Below are 23,074 nucleotides of genomic sequence, written 5' to 3' on the forward strand. Positions count from 1 at the left end.
GGGGTTGTTGCACATTCTGAGATTTTTCACTTAATAGTGGTTATTGTTACTATGTAAGTTAGCTTTTACAAGATAATTTTCAAGCATATGCCAATTCAGCTTTTTCATCCTTTCCTTGGTGCTCTCCTCAAAGCAACCTACATCCATCCAAACCTGCATGCTGTAATCAAGCCTAGGTGACATTCTAGAATTTGTACCCTCACCCTATCCCCACGACCATACTTCTGCTCCATTACCAGACTTCTACCTGATGTTTTTTAAGTGAGTTACATGTGCATAGCCACTGCTCACTGTCCCAAATAAATAATGGCTGAATGTTGCAACAACTCCTTTGCAGTGTACCACACAAAGCTGTTCATATAGCTCCATTGGATCATCTGTCCACCAATCCCAGTTCACTTGTTTACATTTAGTTCTTCTTTTAAGGTTAAGAGTTCTGGCATATGACAACTCTGACTTCAGCAATTGTCTCTAATTTGTCTTTCTGCTGTTTGTGATATGGATTCATTACCTTGTGAGTGTGCCATTTCTAATGTGAGTGAGTTAGGTGACAGCCTGAATACTACCTCATGTGATTATGAACTTAATTTCTTTTCTTCCTTACACAATTGGAATAAGGCAAGTGTCAACTCCCAATAAGAAATAATGATGTACTCATCTAAGCAAGCAATGTTCTTTTGTTTCCTGTCTGAAATAATGTTAAGCAAAGATATGCTGGCCTCAACTCAAACATTGGTCCGAACACCATAGTATTTTACCAAGAACAGTACCTTACTGGAGGTGCTGTGCTGCTACCTTCATCTGATCTTTGAACTACCTAACCAAGTACTTGTAAGAAGACCAACAGTTTAATGAAAACTCCAAAGCACAGTTCAATTTGGAATTTATTGTAATAGGTTTAAGAAGCACTATGTGGGAATAAGCATCTGTAGTCATTTAATGTTGAATGAGTATGTAAACTAATAATAGAAAAGGCAAATGCCAGATGGATTTGTTGAAAGAATCCTGTGCGCCCACAGAGGGGGTAGCCTAGAAAACATTCATTCAACCAGTACTGGAGCTCTGCTTGTCAGTTTGGGACCCACAGGCATCTACAAGGGAAGAAGAGGACAAAGGATGGGGAGGCGGCTCTTACCCCTCTTAAAATCTGCAACATACATATCTAACTGTTGTTGTTATGTAGTATTTTGCCTAGTGGCATGTTCATGTCACTGTATGGAGAATTTCTGACACCAATGTTAGCTGTCTTGAGCTTGTTTCTACAATGTTCTGCATCTCCTTTTATCTTTCATGTCATCCAGATATTGGATTATTCTTCTTCCTCATCCTGTATTTCATTTGATTTCTCTCCTATGAAATTTTGTATTAGCCTATTATGTGTGAGTAAGTGCCTGATCCTGTCGGACTTCCTCTGAATAATTGTATACAGAACAGTTTCCTTCTCTACTACTCTTTTCAGTATGTAATCATTTGTCACTGATCTGTCTTCTTGATCTTCTCCAGCTCTGCATTTCAAAACTTTCCAGGTATTTTTTTTTTTTTTTTTAATTTTTCTCATGGTCCATGTGTCTGCTCCATACAGTGCAATGCTCCAGATGTAGCAATTCCTCGGTTTCTTCCTTAATTCCATGTCCTACTTGCTGGTCAGCCAAGTGCTCTTCTTGCTGAATGTGGTTTTAACCATGCAAGCTTTCCACATACTCCAGTTTCACCACATTCTCAATTTTCGTTAGTTATCCTCAGAGGTTTCTCCCATTTTGATACCACCATTGCTTTTGATTGCTCAGTGTTGATTTTCATCCTTCTTCATTTTCATCCTTTTCATTCTTCTAGTAGCCACCAGCTGGTTCATTACATGTTGCAGTTGTCTTGAATTTTTGGTGAACACTAGCATGTCATCTGCATACTTGATGGTGCTGATGAGTTGTACCACTTGTTGTGGCCTTCAGTCCAGCGACTGGTTTGATGCAGCACTCGATGCTACTGTAATCCTGTGCAAGTCTTCATCTCAAAATAACTACTGCAACCTACATCTCTCTGAATGTGCTTATTGTATTCATCTCTTGGTCTCCCGCTACAATTTTTACCTCTCACACTTCTAGGAAGTACTAAATTGGTGATCACTCAATGTCTGAGAAAGTGTCCTATCAACTAATTCCTTCTTCTAGTAAGGTTGTGCCACAGATTTCTCTTCCAACCAATTCTATTTAGTACCTTCTTGTTAATTATGTGGCTTACCCACCAATTTTCAGCATTCTTCTGTAGAGCCACATTTTAGAACTTCATATTCTCTTCTTGTCTAAACTGTTTATTGTTCATGTTTCACTTCCATACATGGCTATATTGCAGCCTATATTCAGTGTTAACAAATTCCTCTTTTTAGAAATGTTTTTCTTGCCATTGCCAGTCTACATTTTATATCCTGTCTACTTCAGCATCGTCAGTTATTTTACTGCCCAAATATCTACTACTGTAAGTGTCTCTTTTCCTAATCTAATCATCTGAGCATCACCTGATTTAATTTGACTAGATTCCATGATCCTTTCCTTGCTTTTGCTGATGTTCATCTTTTATCTTCCTTTTAAGACGCTAAACTGCTTTTCTAATTCTTTTCTTCCCTCTGATGGAATTACAAAGTCATCAGGAAACCTCGAACTTTTTATTTCTTCTCCCTGAATGTTAATTGCTTCATCAAATTTTTCTTTTGTTCCCTTTACTACTTGTCAATAATGTAGAGATTGAATAACATAGGGGACAGGTCACAACCCTGTATCGCTCCCTTCTCAACCACTACTTGCCTTTCATGCCCCTCAACTCTTACAAGTGCTTTCTGGTTTCTCTATAAGTTATAAATAGCCTTTTGCACCCTGTATTTTACCTGTGCTACCTTCAGAATTTCAAAGAGAGTTTTCCAGTCAGCACAGTCACAAACTTTTTCTGTGTCCACAAATGCTATAATTGTAGGTATGCCTTTCCTTAACCTATCTTCTGGGAGAAGTTGTTGGATCTGTATTGTGTCAGGGATTCCTACATTTCTCCATACTCTAAACTGATCTTCTCCACAGTTGGCTTCTAACAGTTTGTCCATTCTTCTGGAAGGAATTCATGTTAATATTTTGGAAACATGACTTATTAAACTGATAGCTTGGTAATATTCACACCTGTCTGAACCTGCCCTCTTTGGAATTTGAATTATTGTATTCTCTTTTCAGCCTGAGGGCATTTCTCTTGCCTCATACATCTTGCACATCAGATGGACGAATTTTGTTATAGCTGGCCCTCCTGAGGTTATCAGTAGTTTTCATGGAATGTGGTCAACTCCCGGGGCCTTGTTTTGACTTAGGTCTATCAGTGCTCTGTCTAATTCTTCTCAGTCTCATCTTTATCTATGTCCTCTTCCACTTTTATAATATTGCTCTCAAGTACACCTCCCTTGTATAAGTCCTCTATATACTTCTCCAACCTTCCGGCTTTCCCTTCTTTGCTCAGAACTGGATTCACATCAGGGCTCTTGATAGTCATGCAGCTGCTTCAGCTTAGCCATTTTGCATTTCTCGTCAATCTGATTTCAGACTTTGTATTCCCTTTCACCTGTTTCATTCGTTGGTTTTTATATTTTCTCCTGTCATCAGTTATATTTAATATCGGACAGTCTTTTTGTGTTGCCTGTCTGCGACTCAGCATCTCCACTGTATGGTGAGTAGTAACTATCCTTTTCACAATATTGTTACATTCCATCCTTGATTTTCCATTCTTTAAATTACACATCTCCTGTGTTATCTAAGGATTTCTACTAGGCCTTGTCGTTTTACCTATTTGATCCTCTGTTTACTTCACTATTTCATCTCATCTTCTACTGCGTTTGTTTCTCCTGTTCTTGTCAATTATTGGCTAATGGCCTCTATGAAACTCTCAATAACCTCTGGTTCTTTCAATTTATCCTGGCCTCATCTCCTTAATTTCATACCTTTCTGTAGTTTCTTGATTTTTAACATACAGTCAATGACCAATAACTTGCAGCCAGAGTTCACATCTGCCCTGGGGAGTCTCACAATTTAAGCTCTGTTTATGATGTCTCTGTCTTATCATTACCTAATCAATCTGAAACCTTCCGGCATCTCGAGATCTCTTCTGTGAGTACAAATTTCTTTCATGGTTCTTAAGCCAAGTGTTAAAGATGATTATATTATGCTCTGTCCAAAATTCTACCAAGCAGCTTCTTATTTCATGCCCCTACAATATGTTAACAGTTTCCAAAATGCCCTGTTTTCAGGCTTATTTCCTGATTTACCAGTTTTTAGGAGTTAAATCCATTGGAACTCTATGAATGGTTATAATTTGTTTGTCGTTGCGCTCTTCAGTCCAGAGACTGGTTTGATGCAGCTCTCCATGCTTCTCTATCCTGTGCAAGCTTCTTCATCTCCCAGTACCTATTGCAATCTGCTTAGTGTATTCATCTCTTGGTCTCCCTCTGTGATTTTTACCCAGTGCTCCAATACTAAACTGGTGATCCCTTGATGTCTCAGAATATGCCTTACCAACCGATCCCTTCTTCTAGTCAAGTTGTGCCACAAATTTCTCTTCTCCCCAATTCTATTCAGAACCTCCTCATCAGTTATGTGATCTACCCATCTAATTTTTAGCATTCTTCTGTAGCACCACATTTCAAAAGCTTCTATACTCTTCTTGTTCAAACTATTTCTCGTACATGTTTCACTTCCATACACGGCTACGCTCCATACAAATACTTTGAGAAACGACTTCCTGACACTTAAATCTATACTCAATGTTAACAAATTTCTCTCCTTCAGAAATGTTTTCCTTGCCATTGCCAGTCTACATTTTACATCCTTTCTGCTTCAACCATCATCAGTTATTTTGCTCCCCAAATAGTAAAACTCATCTACTACTTTATTACATTCATTATCCTCATTTTGCTGTTGTTGATGTTCAACTTATGTCCTCCTTTCAAGACACTGTCCATTCCGTTCAACTGCTCTTCCAAGTCCTTTGCTGCCTCTGACAGAATTACAATGTCATCGGCGAACCTCAAAGTTTTTATTTCTTCTCCATGGATTTTAATTCTTATTCCAATGTTTTCTTTCTTTCCTCTTTTTTTATTTTTTTTATTTTATTTATTTTATTACTGCTTGGTCAATATACAGGTTGAATAACATCGGGGATAGGTTACAACCCTGTTTCACACCCATCCCAACCATTGCTTTCCGTTCACGCCCCTCGACTCATAACTGCCATCTGGTTTCTGTACAAATTGTAAATAGTCTTTCGCTCCCTGTATTTTACCCTTGCCACCTTCAGAATTGGAAAGAGAGTATTCTAGTCAACATTGTCAAAAGCTTTCTCTAAGTCTACAAATGCTAGAAATGTAGGTTTACCTTTCCTAATACTATCTTCTAAGATAAGTCATAGAGTCAGTATTACCTCATGTGTTCCAACATTTCTACGGAATCCAAACTGATCTTCCCCGAGGTTGGCTTCTACCAGTTTTTCCATTCGTCTGTAAAGAAGTTGTGTTGGTATTTTGCAACTGCGTCTTATTAAACTGATAGTTTTGTAATTTTCACACCTGTCAACACCTGCTTTCTTTGGCATTGGAATTATTATATTCTTGAAGTCTTGAGGGTTTTTCACCTGTCTCATACATCTTGCTCACCAGATGGTAGAATATTGTCAGGGCTGGCTCTCCTGAGGCTGTCAATAGTTCTAAAGTTGTCTGCTCCTGGGACCTTGTTTTGACTGGTTATATTTAGAGACCAGATTATATACATCACAAAAACCTTAAAATATGCATGAAACTGGATGAAAAGTGTTGCAATATGCAAGATCAAATAATAAAAAAACATGGTAGTTTCTGCAAGCATTATATCTCAAACTCAAATGTTTGCATGTCAATTATGAGGAAGAGTGCCGGCCATGTGGAAAATCAGTACATTTAGAATGCTGACATCATTTTCTGAATACTTCCTGGTAGAGTGTAGGAACGGGGTTTTTTGTAAAAATTTGCAAAATGGGGAGACATACCATGTTTCACGAATTGTTGCTTGTTTGCTATTGTTGCCAGTAACAATCAGATGCAATGTGAGTAAGTCACAGCGAAACATTTGATATGTATAGGATGAACTACAAGATATATTGCAGGCAGAAGGACATGCGCAAAAACTCCATAACATTTTATTTAAAAAACAACATATAATCATGAATTTTTTTGAACAGCATTAACTTTTAATTAATACTATTGGAGCAAAGCATCATTTACAAATTATTTTACATTTTTCTACTGTTGTAAACATAAACAACCAAATACTGTTCCAAATGTTTGGTGGAAAGGTTGTTTCTTCAATCAATCAAAACCTTTTTATAAGCAGAAAAGGACCATTCTACATCAACTGAGGTAACTGGGCAGCATTTGAATTTGGGTGCTATGTTGGCAATTACTGTTTCTGGTAAAAGTTCATCTGCCCCTATAATAAAACTATCAATTTGGCACAAGGGTTCAAAGCCTAGGTTATTGGTTATAATGTTTTCCACCTTTTCTTTAAGTTTTCATGGGAATACCTCCGGCAATGAGGAGTTCACTAGAATAATTTTATTCATTAACCGAAAAGATCCATTCAACACGAAACCTTGAGTTTCTGGCTTTTTAATACTTGCAGATATATGGGAAAAATTAGTGCTAATCACAGCAATGTCTTTTTTGATACTGGAATAATTAAAAACTTCCTTGTACTGACAAACTGCCAAAGCCTCTGCACTCTCGAAGTCATTTACTTCCCCTGTAATGGCCTCGAAATGTTCACTGAAAAACAACACAGCTTCAACCCGCATACCACAATAAGTTACCACTGCTTTGGGAGCTAAAACTTATTTGGTAGTTTTTCTTTGCAGGTCTTGATGCAAGCAGGAGCCCTTAGAAACACTTTATTTGTGGATGAAATCAGTTTATTTACATTGACAAACGTGGAACATACTTCTCCAGCAAGGTGATGTACTCGATGAGCAAAGCATGTCACCTGAATCAAATTGAGGTAAACTACTCGGAGGGCTTTTACAGCTTTGATGATATAGGAAGCAGCATCTGAAATTAACACAAACACCCTTTCATCTGCGGAAGATTCCAGAAACATTTTTCTAATACCCTCAGTCCCAAATCTGGTGACCGTAGAATGATTTACTTTTTCAAGTTCTTTGCAGGCTGCTAAATAGGAAGCAGAAGGCTCTTCTTTTAAAGCACCAACAATTAAATTTGCAGTGTATTGGCCACATGTGTCTGTAGTTTCTTCCCCTGAAATCCAGATAATGCTGTCCTAGAGTTCTTTGCATATTTCTTCCAAAACATTTACATAAATTGTTGGTATATAATTTTTATGTGATGTTGCTTCATCTGGTATAGTTTGATTTAAGTAATATTTGTGCAGAGGAATATTCCTTGCAATGGGTGATTCACATAGATCCATGTTAGACCGACTTTTTTGTTTACATTTGGAGAAATCCCTGCTACCTCAACTTGCTGTTGTCAGAAGTTGTTGTCGTGGTCCTTTCTTCTACATTTGTGTGATATGAAGACTTGTCTTGACATGCTGGTCTATTTGAAACTTTTTTTTTTGCACAAAACGGTTTTCTCATGATGTTGTCAATATGAAACAAATCCGCCATATGTAAATGTTCGAGGATGGTCAGCTATCCATGAAACAACATTTCATTTTTTGGGTACACTACACATCGTAAACATGCTCAACTGTGCACAAGTAAATAGAAAGCTAAGTGAAACATTGGATGTGTGATTGAAGGCTTGCATACTTAAATTTAATTGTTGATGACACGTACAGTATGGCAGCGGAGGGGATTAATCGGGTGAGTGCATGCATAGGAGCATTGACTCTGCCTCTGTTCCTCTTCTGTGATGATTTCGCTAGGCACTGGCCTCTCGATTAGCAACTGCACACATTACTAGGTTGCAGTCAATCTGTGAGACATCAAAACTAGATCGAGCTATAGACCACCCGTCAAAATTTTTAAAATATTGAATACACAGAGCAAAAATATGTATCATCACTAGTTTTAGTTAAAATATGCAGTAACAAGTTAAAAGGAACCAAATGTGCAACATGCAAATGCATGTAATCCCGTCTCTAGTTATGATTATTGATGTCCATCGGGATTACTGCAGGTGATGCTCTGTTTTATTTCTAGTTCAGAGTCTTAATTCTTAGTATCACGATTACTGATACAATTGTGAATAAATAGCTCCTGTAGATTTTTTTTTTTTTTTTATGACTTGCTAACGTTTTTGTTGGATGCTTGCTGTATGTATAAAAGAAAACTGTAGGATTTCAGGTCACCAAGTCAAAAAGCATGAAAAGAACAGTCATATTAATATTCATTCAGAGTAATAGTAATTACTAAGTAAGTCATACCATTATTGTAAAAACACTTTAGGATTAAAGGTAACTACTCAGCATAAAGCAGAAGTGTTGAGTTGTCAATAGACACACACAAAAGAAGGAAAACTTGCTAGCTTTTGGAGTTATCCTTTGATGACCAAGAGTAAAATACAAAAACACGCACACTCTTACACACATTCATACACTTGCCTATGTATCCACATGGTGCCATCTAGACTGACAGTGCCAGTGCTATTTTGTACCATGTGACTGGTTGTGGGGGGGGGGGGGGGGGGGGTAGTATTGGGTAGGGTGAGTACAGGGAGAGGGAGGCAGGAGACATGAAGCGGGACTGACGTGTGGCTAGCAGCTTGGAGGGAGGTGACCAGATTGCCATCTAGGGATGCGGGGGGGGGGGGGGGGGGGGGGGGAGGTTGCCAGGTATATGGATTGGCCCGATTATAACTGTTGGTAGAAAGCGACACATGCTAGAGGTGACACAGGGATGTGATTCGGAAGAGGGTGACAGGACAGAGGAAGGGCGAATAAAGTGTGTGGGGATAGTGGGTTACCTGAGATTGAAGTCAAGACAATTACAGGATCAGAGGATGTGTTGTAAGGATAACTCCCATCTGTGCAGTTCAGAGAATCTTATGGCAGAAGAAAGGTTCCAGATGGCTCAGATGGTGAAGCAGCCATTGAAATTGAACATGTTGTGCCTTACTCTTTTGACAAGGTAAAGTAATATACATAAACACAAACAGATACTCACACACATGCCTATGTCCCCACATTGTGCCAGCTAGACTGACAATACCAGTGCTCTTTTGTGCCAGAGGGGCTAGTTGTGGGGGGATAATATTGGGTGGGGTGGGTACAGGGAGAGGGACGCAGAGGAACACAGGAAGGGCGAACTGTTGGATAGAGTGTGTGGGGATAGTCGGTTACCCGAGATTGAAGTCAGGATGATTACAGCAGCAGAGGATGTATTGTAAGGACTACTCCCATCTGCGGACTTGGAGAAGGTGGTGGTGGAGGAAAGGTTCCAGATGGCTTGGGTTGTGAAACAGCCATTGAAATTGAGCATGTTGTGCCACTGGTTGTTCAACTACGTTCTTGACAGTAGTTTGGCAGTGGCCATTCATCCTGATGAAAGATTGGTTGGTATTCATCGCAACATAAAAGGCTGTGCAGAGCTTGCAGCAGAGTTGATATATGACATAGCTGCTTTCATAGGTGGACTGGCCTCATATAGTGAGGATAAGCGCTTGACAGGATTGGAGTAGGGGGTGCTTGGTAAGGGTGGATTGGGCAGATGGCAGATCTTGCACTTTCGTCTGCCACAGAGATCATATCCCTGTGGTAAAGGCTTCCGAGTGGAAGTGGCATAAGAATGGACTAAGACGTTGTGTAGGATGGTTGGGTGATCAAACACACTTTAGGAAGTGCGGGGGGAGTTTCATAGGATGATCCCAGCTTCAGGACAGAGTGAGTGATAATCAAAGCCCTTGTGAAGGATAAGATTCAGTTATTCCATTGGTTGATGAGGGGGCACTCCTTTGTAGCTGGTTCTTGGTGGTGATGGTAGGAGACCTTGGGGCAAGTAAGGATATGGTATGGGAAATCTGTTTGTCAAAAATGTACTGGGCAAAATAGTTATTGTCTCTACCGATGTGTTGTCCTCAGTTGGGTAGTCTGTATGGGATGGATTTTTGTGGCGTGGAAGGTTTGGAAGCTATCAAAATACAAGAACTGTTGGTGGTTAATGGGTTTAATGTGAACAAAATGGTGGATGGACCCATCAGAAAGGTGGAAGTCAAAATTCAGAAAGATGGCCCATTGGAGATGAGGAGGACCAGATGAAGCAGATGGGAGAAATATTGTTGAGGTTGTGAAGGAATGTGGATAAGATGTCCTGGCCCTGAGTCCAGATCATGAAGATATTATCAATCTGAACCAAGCTAGGGATTGCGAGTTTTGGGACGCTAGGAAGATTTCCGCCAGATGGCCCATAAACATGTTAGCATAGGAAGATTCCATGTGGGTGCCCATGGCTATGCTGTGGATAAGTTTGTAAATTTTCTGTTGAAAGGAAAAGTAGCTGTGGGTCAGGATATAGTTGATAAGGTATATGAGGAAAGAGATGGGAGGTTTGGAGTCTTGAAGGACATTGGGAGAGGTAATGTATGATCGTGGCAAAGTCATGGGCATGACAGATGTTGTGTGTAGGGTGGTGGCATCAACTATGATGGTAGAAAGTTGGTGAAGGAAGTGGTTAGTATTGTTAACGTGGCAGGCTAGGTTTCAGGCAAGTGGTTGGAGGTACTGGTCAACAAGAGCAGAAATTCTTCCAGAGGGATCACAATAGCCAGATACAATGGGACATCCAGGATTGTAGATTTTGTGGATTATATGGAAGCTTGGTGTGTGGGGTGTTGTCACAATGAGATGGAAGATGATTTCAGGTGTGCAGATATGCTCCATAAAAGGAAGAAGATGCCTGAATAAAGTTTGATACTGCAGTCTCCCCTTCAGACAAAAAACATACAAAATTTGTTCAATGCAAATAAAATACTTGTATTCTTGTTCATTCCACCTCCACTGCAGAATACAATTGTGCTCCGTTAAAAAAGAACTGGACCCGGAGCAACATCCCTGTAACCAAAAAGCAATTGCACTTAATCCTCGTGTCCAGTTTTCTTGTACGGCATTACAGACTTGATGAATTATCTAAAGTATATGTATGAAGGGCTGTTTAAGGAACATTTTTCTGCACAAGCAACTTATTATCTCCCCCCCCCTCTCCCCTCCCTTCCCTCACATTTACAATCATGCACTTTCATCTGTTTCAGTTTCCACTACTAATTTTAATACACTATACATGCAAATCTTGCACTTGGGTGCTCCTCTCAGCTTGGTGCCCCAAGCATCTGCTATTAGTTGTGATATGTCCTCTCTAGAATTCTTGTAGTTGTGGTTGTGGTTGTGGTTGTGGTGCCTCTCTCAGTTTGGCATCCCCAGCTCCAGTTTGTGTCACTTGTGTCTTAAACTGGTCCTTTCTGTATGGTGTTTGTAACATAATTGTTAGACATTATCTGAATAGAGATTAAATATTTTAACAATTTACAGCAGTTCTGAACAAGTTTTCCTTAAGTAACTGAGTTCACGGAGACAGCAGGTTTGCAAATGACATCATAGGACCTGCTAGTGTGTTTACAGAGCCCTTTTTTGCCTCTAATGGTGTGTAATTATCTTAATCATATAAACTGTACAGTGAGTAAGTTACCTTTCCCCCTCCCATTATTCCTACTGCATCATTTTATTAATGTACAATTCTGATAAAATAATGTCACATAATGAGCCAATTAATTACAAACACACCGAGTGTCGTTCTACAGTGCTTTTCAGGCCCAGCAACAGCCACACACTCACTGACACTCCTACCTACTTTGCTGATGGTGCAGATGAACTTGCGGATGATATTGCAGTCCTGCGGGTTCTCCAAACTGTGCAGCTGCCTCTGGCCAAGGTCGCTCAGCTGGGTGGCCTCACATTCCCACCACACCTCGTAGTTGCCCACTCCAGCCTGGTCATCAATGTCTGACTGTAAGGGTCTGTCCTAGAGAGACAGTTAGTTTAAATGTCAATTAACAGTTCACCAAATGATCTGAGCTGTAGAATATAGAAAACATAAATGGTGTACAAAAAACACACCTAAGGAACAGGAGATATCAAAGTAGTTTTGGAACATGCTCAAGTAGCTGCTACATGAATCTGTTTACTGTTCTACCTGTTACAAACTAAGATATCATTATTGGGCCTCAAAACATCAACTGCAGCTACATACAATAAGTCATACAAGATGAAGCAGCTAAAACACACCATCCAAAACATACACAAAAGTAGAAAATATATTAAGGTATGGTTTTCACTAAGTTATAGCAAATGATGTGGTGAATTTTCTGACATACAAAAGAAATTTTTAATATTTATTGTTGCCAAATTTGGACACTAACTTAGTTATTTTTAAATGGATCTATATATCTTTTCTGTAGCTTCAAAGGGTATTTCAAACCCATAATGTATGGAACTTAGTAGCAAGATAACAGTATCTGCCATACTGTTCCAAATGTAAGTAATCTCTTAACTTGGGTATGGTTTGAGTGTATATCATTATGAAATTTATATCATGTGCTCAAATGTTGTTTAATTTCTTCCGGATCTGTTAAGAGCTATAGTTATCTGGATGAAACAGGAAGTAATGTTGGTACCATACATGGATTGCTTATCTCAGTTGTGATGTTTCCTAGTAAGTTCTGTTAGGGACTACATAGCCAGATTCATTTAAAATTCCTGTCAGTAAAACAGGGACCAATGATACAATTCCTATAAAGTTTAGGCAGCACACTGGGTGACAAAGGTAACTGCTTATCCATTTCTTTCAACCAGTGCAGATTTTCAAGTGGACAGGTAGTGCATATTGTGATAATCTATTTGTTCATGATCTGTAATTGATGCTTCATCCATAAACAAAATCTTACACAGAAACACTGCATTCATAGACTCCAGAACAGTCACATAAACTGTTGATGGAATGAAAGGTGGAAATGGTAAAATGGGACGGGATGAGCTATTCGTAGAACCCTCCTTTTGATTAATCCCTCTCATTCGCTAGAGCTTCCAAATGGTGACAAGTTGATTTTGTGTTACTGCAATTACAATGTAAGTTCCTTTTCTCTCATGTATTACTATTCTTTCTTCAAGGATGGAAATATGAAGAGTAAAATGCGATTCTTGAATTTATCATTACGTTTGAAGATCGTGTGGGATTGGCACAATCGGGACACGTTTCAGTACAGGATAGTACCACTGCTCTAAAAGTTGGACGACACTGATCATAAACAAAAACTGTATCCACATTTTCAACTGTCATCTAATTGTGAAAATCCGAATATCTCCCCAAACAAGCTGTCCTGTTGTTATAATTGTTCAACAAAGGCTAATGGGCTTCACGCATACTAGTGAACACACAAACTGTAGTAGGTTTATGTGTTGAAAGAATGGGCAGTCTCACACTACACGGAGTTTAAGCTGTGAACAGTGTGTGGTTGATGGCTCTAGAGACAATGCCATTTACAATGTGGAAGAAGTTGAGCAGTCCACCACTTTCTCCTCATAGGTCATGCAAGCACACAAGACTCTAAAAGTTCCCTTCAGATTACCCAAGAAGTAGCTGTAATAACATAAATTGCTTGAAGACCAGTCTAACTTAGAATATGTTTTGTTCTTAAAATATTTGACAAAGAGAGAAATTTTTTTTGCAAAAATTGTAGCTCTTCCTACCTCACCATAAAGTGTCAGAGGCAACTATGCCTCCATCCTTGCTACCTTCCCTGTTTTCCTTTCCCTGTTGCTTCATAACCTGGGTTGTGAGTAACTAAATCCACTTTCCCTTCTTCCCTTTCTTTCCCCTCTCTCCTCCCTGATGAAGGAACATTTATTCCAAAAGCTAGGAACTTAAATTTTCAGTTGTTTTTTGTGTTTCTATCGGCTGTACTGAGCTGAGGTAAGTACTGGCCAGCCCCTCTATCTCTTTGTTAGTAATTGTTTCACATCTTTATATCAGATTTTCCATTAATTCATTAGTTATTCTGTATATCAAGGAAGATAACTCATGAAATGCATTTCATATGTAACTGTCAATACAATACTATCTGATGAAGGGTTTCTGTTATATTGTACAAAATTCAGTCAATTGATATTAGCTATAAACCATATGGAACTATTGTTTTATCACTTAGTGTATTAATTTTCACAGTGTGCATGTTATCATTAATAAGATACTGTGTATGTAACTATGTTCCTACACATTGTCAGCCTACATATTATAGTTCACTACGGTTAATGTTTCCTGTAAGGAATCAGAACCTAACTATGAGCACCTGTATATATTACTTCGAGTCAGTAACGTACTATGAATAAAAATATATTAAAAATGTACTTTCTTGTACTCCACTTACATTAAAACTAGAGTGTTGTTTCCCTCAAAGGTCACAGTGTAAGAAAAACATTATGCATATAAAATGTAAAGAGCAGAAAATTCATATAAAAGATAATACATAAATATCAGTCACTACTTATTAGCACCTCGTGACTCAATGCTAATGTTGGTGTAATACTAATAGTATGCTATTGCATACAAAGTATTGATTGCTGAGTTTTTATTTATGACCATCATAAATGATCAGAGCAGCATATGATATAGTTCATGTATAATGTAAGGATATTACTCATAGGGGTCGTAACGTACATATTTCTGTATGTCAACCCTCTGTGTCATTTTTGGCTTGACTTGTGGAAGTAAAACAGTTGTGTAGTCAACAGTATAAAGTGTGTCTCTACATGAAATGTTGGAATTAGCTGTATATATAGAATTAACACTGATAGTGTCTGGTACATTTTATTATTATCAATGTAAGGTACTTTAAAATTTGACAGCAGGTAACATTGTATAAATGCATCGTATTTAAGTAGTTGGTTATATGTCTGTACATTCTCAGCTCCAATACTTTCTGTGTTGTACTTTTAATTTCTATAACTTGTGATGGATGTTACGTTGTTTGATACCATATGCCATGTTACTGTCTTACATCACTTTGTAAGGAAGTAACATGTTACCATGTGAATTTTCATAAGAATACACCAAGATTCATTGTATTGACAGTGAAATACAAAATGCATTTCAGAGGTTACCTCCCTTTGTACACAGAATGTTTCGTGGCGGTCTAAGGATTGGAACTGGTCATAAATTTTCAGCAGCTCTTGATGGTGGAACTGTGACATTATTTAATAATACAATGGAAAATTGAGGGTGGAATGTAACAATATTATGAGGAGATTAATTGCTACTCACCTTATAGTGGAGATACTGAGTCACAGATAAGCACAACAAAAAGATTGCCACAAAATAAACTTTCGGCCAACAAGGTCTTGGTGAAAAATAGATTCACACACACACACACACACACACACACACACACACACACACACACACACATGACCACAGTCTCTGATTCAGCTGTCAGAAGATGCCAGAGACTGTGATCTGTGTGCATGAGCTGCGTTTGCGTGTGTGCGTGTCTGTCATCTATTTTTGACAAAGGCCTTGTTGACCAAAAGCTTATTTTGTGTAGTCTTTTTGTTGCGTCTATCTGCATCTTGGCATCAGCACTGTATGGTGAGCACTACCTATCCTTTTAATAATACTGTTACATTATCAAAATACATTTATTGTGGTTTCATATTCCCTTTTTCTCTTTTGAGTTAAACAGACCACTCAATGATGGCTTAGAAAGACATCAACATCAGTGATTGTACGTTTTGTGTAAGCTGAGGATGAATCATGTAATGAAAGAATTATGACAGCAGCAGAAGCTTGCAGAGTCAGATTCAAGGTGAGCTCATTGTCAGTTGTTACAGGAGAAGGGGTGCGAGAGTTGATCTACATCCACACTTTGCACAGCACTGCGGACTTCATGGAAGATTGTATATCTCAGTGCTTCAGGTACTGGTAGTTCATTCCATTCCATTTGCATATGGTGAGTGAGAAGATTGCTTAAATGCCTCAGCAGCAAACTTCCATATCAAACGCTAATAAAATTGCTCAAATATATGTCAAATGCAGACAATACACACTGCCTTCGAGATGGGAAACTTAATGAACATAATTTGTGCAGGAAACAACTACATCATCACAGCAGCTGATTTCCTAAGACCTACAGCTACATTTTGATCTTTAACTTTCGAAAATGCCCTTAAAACAAGCAGAGTGTGGAAATATTGTCCTAATTATGTGTGTACCTACACTGGAATTTAGTGGCAACAATTTTCCAAAACAAATATGCTGCCAAAAGTTGTAGAACACACAATTGCAACATGCACATGTTGGTGGTCCACGGAGACCCATTATTCATGACACTTGCAAACTTCCAAAAATTCTCCAAGATATATGGTACCTTGAATTATATTGATATAGCTTGAAATTAAGTAGAACATCAAGTAAAAGCAGAAATGTATGATGACACGAGCCTTACCCAGCACACTGAATGTTCAAATAACTTATGGAACTGCAGGCAGTAACATTATTGACAACCACAAATATTTCAACATTTGAATCTCCCATCATTTTTATGGGATGTGTACAGCAATTTAAATCATTGGTCACCAAGACTGTGAGAGAATAAAAAGGTCGGCAAAAGAATGTCCCGGGTTGCCGGCAGTTGTGTTGCCAGCTTTCAGGTGCGAAGGGCAAATGGCTACAGCCAGAAACAATAGCGATCTACAGAGCTGAGATGTTTCCACAAAGACATACACAAAATTGCATTATGTGACTGGGTGAAGTAATTGCACAAATCAGCCACACTGAGCCCACTGCAACTGTCTGGGATCATCGACTCTACGACAGCACCATCACACAACCCATGGTGCTGGTCATAAGATGTTATCAGTAGTGATATATTAACCAAACACAGGTAAGCAAGTAGTTTTAATCCTGTCCCTCTGTTTCACCAAACATAATTCAAGCACATGCATTCCATATTTATTTATAAAACGTATAGTTTACAGCAGACGATACAGTAAGTACCCCCACTTTATTCATCTAAAAATATGCAGTGCATAATGATACATGTTTAGGTTCAGATAAAATGAGTCTAAAATAACTAGGTTTAGGACAGAAAGAGGAAATTTAATTGTATGTGAAATTTTAGGATCTACATTTACAAAGTAAATATATCTGACATATGTGGTCTCGACATCTACACAAAGGAAACAACAGAAGTCACCTTACATATATGTAAACATGCACAAATTCTGCATTAGCAAGTTTCCTATCACCTCTGACACAACTGTGCCAAAGGTAAACAGAACAGTACTATTTTGTCCAACTTAATGCAGAAAAATCTGTGAAGCCAAAAAAGCATGTCTGACATGGCTTCACTTTGCTTGTACAATACTCAGCCACATCCTCTGTCACCTGTGGTGTTTGTATGTCATGTTGAGGATGTGCCTCACATTGTCCTCTGTTGCTGCCGGTCACTGCTCAGTGCGTTTCCCATCTTGACCAGCTGTTTCTGCAGGTGCCATAGCTCTTCTGACATTTAGCCCCCACATCCCCTGAGTGCGTTGCGTGACATGGTGCCTTACCACCCTTTACCACTGTTCCGGCTCATTATGTTGCTCTAGGGCCAATATTTAACAAACTGCTGTTGAAATTGTTTTCAGTCAAAAGACACACAGAATCGTTGTAGTACTCCTGTCAGCATGCACAGAGGCTGCAAAAGCTTAGGCTACATATAACATGATAAATTGTGAGGTTTGGTTTTGCATTTGGATCTGATAATAAATTCACTAGCACCCAATCACAAATAAATGAATATCATTGGTAACCACGAATTATTACAAATCAAAAGTGGGCAATAATTATTAACAAAGAATTGTAAGAAGAAAATGCACAACACAGGGAATTAAAAGCTCCAAAAGGATTTTGGCTAATTAGAATTAACTTGCTGACAAAGATTGAGAATACTTGATTGATAAATTTATTCATCTGTAGATTTAGTATTGCACACAGTCTTAATACACTACAATGTTTCAAAACAGCGTACACTACACTACAGTACAGTGCAGAGCAGAGCAGAGCAGAGCATAGCATTCAGTCTGGAAATAATCACCGGGGCTGTGATTAAGCCATGTATTTTCAATATCATTTCTTCCAGGAGTGCTACTTCAACAGAGTATGTAATAGAATTTCTGTGAATTTTGTAAGGTGGGAGAGAGGTACTGGCTCGAGTATAGCTGTGAGGGCCAAAAAAAAATAAAAAATTCTTTAGCATGTTTTATACTTTTATTGCAGTCTGTCAAAATGGAGAAGAGCTTTATACCTAAATCACGGGGTTCCCTAAAATTAGCAACGCGTATTGTACTGCACACCCAACAGCACTCCATATTTGTGTGTTTCTGTGGTAGACTAGCAGTCCACAAGTAAAGGCACACCATGACAGGGTAGCAGGTTAGTAACACTTCCTCCCCGACTAAGCTGATGGAAGGAGATGTGAAATGGTCAGGTAGTTGTGTCCAGTGACAACAATATAGTCAACTCAAGTCCTTCAGTATATTCTTGTGATTATTTTGTCTCTAAAACACACACACATGATTAGAATAGGAAATTTCTGCTGCCTTATCTGCTGATAAGTGCATATTAATTGAAGACAATGAAAAAGAACAAATTATTATGTGCAAAGTAATATTACAAAGTTAAAAAATTAATGATAAATTCTTTAGACATTTTTAAGGTGCTCTATATTATTCCAAGACTATGCAGACATTAGAAATAAAATAGAAGATTCAAATTTCTTAATGATATACTTTACAAGAAATTAAAAATATGGCACAAACAGAGACCACAACAAAATTTTACAGAGCCCTTTATTCCTAGGCTACAATTAAAATAGAAAGAAAGAACTGTTTCATCTGTTACATGAGGATAAACAAGAAACAAATTTAATACTGACTAAATTTCTAACACAATATATCTCAAAAGATGACAGGCTTACAAAACAAAATGGAAGAATCAATGAGAATAAATTACAGTTATATTCTGACTTAAACAAGGCAACAAAAGATGGGGAAACATTGGAAAAATGGACAGACATACACATCAAAACATGCTAGATAGCCAGATTCACGAAGAAAGAAGAAACCACTTCAACATACTTCTACACGGCGTTGTTCAAGAAGCTGTAATCTTTGCGAAATGGGAATTACTTTTAAAAATATCATAGAAATGGGTTAAATCAAGAGGGGGGGGGGGGGGGGGGGGGAGTTTTAACCTCCTGTCAAAGACATGGTTATTAGACACAGAACCTGAACCCAGTTTGGGAATATTATGTAAATTGAATGGGGAGGGTGGGGGGGGGGGGGAGAAAGATAAAGGAAGGATCTGTTGATGTCTGCTGCCTCAGGACTTTATGCAGAAGCAGCAGTGGTGAGTGAAAATGTCTGCTGAACTGGGATCTCCTGGTTACTAGGCAGTTGCGTTAACCGTTGTGCCATCCAGACAATGCTTATCGCTATTGCGTAACTATCATGGCATACGTCCTGGCTGACCCACATTCCCACCTATCAATACATATCTGCAGTCGCTGTCCGCGCCTTCCATGCCCACGACTTTGAGAGTCCTGTAGGAGGGCAAATGTAATTGTGCACACGCACTGAAGGTGGCAGATTCATTTTCCATCAAGGCGAATCAATTATGTGAATGTATAATGTATGAGTTGCAGGTAGGCACAACAAAAACATTGTCACAAATAAGGCTTTCGGCCAGTAAGGTCTTTGGCAAAATATAGCCGACATACACTCACGCAAACACAACTCAAACTGTAGCCATGCTTTATTTATTTGTCAATATAAATCTCTCTTTCAGTACATATACCATAAACAGGATATCGAACAGAAAATCTTTTTATCTATTGGTTTTACAAACATCATACATACATATTTAATTTTTCGATAACAAGTTGGATTTATACAGTTAATAATTATGATTTTTTAATACTGTATATTTTTAACTTATGTCTACAATTAAAGATACAAATTAAATTTTTTCTTGTATGACATACTGTGAGAACGAATAGTAGCAGTTTTTCAGAAGGTAGGCTGTTGACTTTTTAAAGCTCTGTAGTTCAGGAAAAGATTTTATGTCTTGACAATCTGTTGCATAATTTTTTCCCCTGTATAATATACATCTTTTTGGTATAGTGTGGTGTTACAATGATTAACATGTATGTAACTGTTTACATCCAGTATATAAATGGAGGGAAGGGGTAAAATCTATAGATCTTTAAAGAAAGCTTTGCATGGCTTTCTGCTGCTCACTTGTTTCATTAATCTCATAACTGCCTTTTGTTTCCTGAAAACTGATATGGCCAGGTGTACATTTCCCCAGAAAATGATACCGTACTTAAATATTGAATGTACACTAGCAAAGCATACAGCTCTAACCGTTTCTGCGCTAGCATTGTTGCAAAGAATTCTTACTACATAGCTCATTTTTGCTAGTTTTGAATTCAGGGATGTCCTAGGGGTCCATTTCAGATTTTCCTGGATATGAATCCCAAGAAATTTAGTTTCATTGACAGCACTAATGATTTGGTTCTCTATACATATTACAGGTTGTGCCGCATTTTTATTTTGATTGGTGTGGAAATAAGTGAGTATTGTTTTCTTTGGGATAAACTATTAGCCTGTTTCCAGTAAACCATTCAGACACTTCTTTTTTAATATCTTTTGCAAATGCATTGAGATTTTCTTTATTACCTTCAGTCAATAGACTTATGTCATCTGAAAACAGTACAGGTTCAGAATCCCTAATGTGTGATGGGAAGTCATTAATTTATCTCAAGACCTAAAATAGAGCCCTATGGAAGAACATGACTTAATTCACATGTTTCTAGAATGAAATTTTCACTCTACAACGGAGTGTGCGCTGATATGAAACTTCCTGGCAGATTAAAACTGTGTGCCGAACTCTAACACACACACATCCGCACATACACAGATACAAGCAGACATTTGTAAAGGCAAACAGTTTGGGCAGAGATGTCAGTCGAGGAGAAAGTACAGAGGCAAAGATATTACTGAAAGACATGTGAGGTATGAGCGGCGGCAACTTGAAATTAGCGGAGGTTGAGGCCTGGCGGATAATGACAAGAGAGGATATACTGAAGGGCAAATTCCCATCTCTGGAGTTCTGACAGGTTGGTGTTAGTGCGAAGTATCCAGATAACCCGGACGGTGTAACACTGTGCCAAGATGTGCTGGCTGTGCACCAAGGCATGTTTAGCTACATGGTGATCCTCATTACCAAAAAAAAACTGTCTGCCTGTGTCCATTCTTGCGAATGGACAGTTTGTTGCTGGTCATTCCCACATATAAAGCTTCACAGTGTAAGCAGGTCAGTTGGTAAATCACATGGGTGCTTTCACACGTGGCTCTGCCTTTGATCGTGTACACCTTTCGGGTTACAGGACTGGAGTAGGTGGTGGTGGTGGGAGGGTGCATGGGACAGGTTTTACACTGGGGCGGTTACAAGGGTAGGAGCCAGAGGGTAGGCAAGGTGGTTTGGGGACTTAAGTTCTTAGTGTTTTCCCATAAGTTTAATAAACATGACATAACTTCAGTCATAAATAATATATTCTTTACTATTTAGGACTGCTATGTTGGGGTAATTTTTCGATTAGAAAAAATCATGTAGCTTGAGGCGAATAACTCCTTGAGCTATGAAATGATAATTAAATCGACACTCTAGCGGCAAACAGGCGTTGATGAGGTTCATTGGAGACATATTGAAAATGTGTGCCCCGACCCAGACTCGAATCCGGGATCTCCTGCTTACATGGCAGACGCTCTAGCCTTTTTTCTTTTTTTTTAATCTCATTTTGTTCGTTGCATCTGCTCGGGGCGGACGTTGCTCGACACCTGTTTCAGTTCGTCGTTGAGCCATTAACTCAGGTTGGTGGTTTTTTTTTTTTTTTTTTTTTTTTTTTTTTTTTTTTTTTTTTTTAAATCACGGAGGGCAGCTAACCCCCTGACCGAACAGCTGAGTTACCATGCCTGCTATCCATCTGAGCCACCTTGGGGGGGGGGGGGGGCAGATGAAAGGGCGCCTGCAGGGACTTATCCCTTGCACCTCCCCGTGAGACCCACGTTCCCAACATGTCCACACCACTACATTTGTAGTGGGCTAATAGATGTTTGCCCATCATACTCATTACTCGTGGCAGATTAATCTTACAAAGTCCCGTACGAGTTCGGGCATAGCGTGTGCGTTCGCTATGTTCGGAGCGCATTTTCATCCAGAAAGGAAGCTCCTTAAAGGTCATTCGACAGAAAGTGAAAAAGGGGAACATTTAAGGGCGCAAGATCCGATTTATAAGATTCCCTGTTGTGTCAGACTAACAGAATGTGACAGGTGTTGTGGTGGAGAAGCTTTCAACGCAGTCTTCCTGATCGTTCTCGATTTGCTTCTGCTAGACATTTCAGTTGTTGCTGATAGATGCCGGCAGTGCTAGTTATATTTCCAGGAAGCAAATCGAAGTGCACTACACTGTTGCTGTTGAGACAAAGGCATAATATTATGTTTTGTGGATGTGCACAGGTCCTTGGGTGAAAGTCTAGAGTAACGTGACGTACTTCCACTTTTCGTCTTGGAATGTTGTCAACACTTCGTGTGATGGGAAAAAAAGACGGTGTCATCTGTTATGTTGTGTAGCCAATGCGAAAGCAGCAGGCAGAAGACTTGTGTCGAAGTAATAGCGTACATTTGTAAGGTTGGGTGAAACATTGCTGTAAACGAGAATTGTAAATTTAATTGCGTATTATTTGAGTCGCAGCTATTTAAGCTGTATTAGTATCTGCAAACCAAGGACAGTGTATCAAATCACGACATATTCGAAAAAGTGGTGATACATCTCTCTGCTCTGTGTTACTGTTCGAGCACTCTAAGTAAATAAGGTTTCTTAATTAAATCATGGGAGGAGATATGTGGCTCAGTGTTTTTTTAATTAAATCATGGGAGAAGGTTGGTGGATCAATGTTTATTAATATATCGAACG

General features: G+C 38.8%; 1 protein-coding gene across 6 annotated transcripts in view; it reads right to left on the reverse strand.

Moving 5' to 3' along the window:
• LOC126293336 (alpha-(1,6)-fucosyltransferase-like) overlaps positions 1–23,074 on the reverse strand; it is a 230,171-nt gene that overhangs the window by 169,939 nt on the left and 37,158 nt on the right. For 3 of the 6 annotated variants that reach the window (XM_049986527.1, XM_049986526.1, XM_049986525.1), the window contains exon 3: positions 11,847–12,021. The exons of 1 other annotated variant lie outside the window; for it this stretch is intronic. In XM_049986527.1, coding sequence (XP_049842484.1) covers positions 11,847–12,021 — 175 coding nt within the window. The remainder of the gene's footprint in view (positions 1–11,846; positions 12,022–23,074) is intronic. 2 more of the 6 variants (XM_049986529.1, XM_049986528.1) reach the window with 1 other exon arrangement.

The sequence above is a fragment of the Schistocerca gregaria genome, chromosome 10 (genome assembly GCF_023897955.1).
Source record: "Schistocerca gregaria isolate iqSchGreg1 chromosome 10, iqSchGreg1.2, whole genome shotgun sequence".
NCBI lineage: Eukaryota > Metazoa > Arthropoda > Insecta > Orthoptera > Acrididae > Schistocerca > Schistocerca gregaria.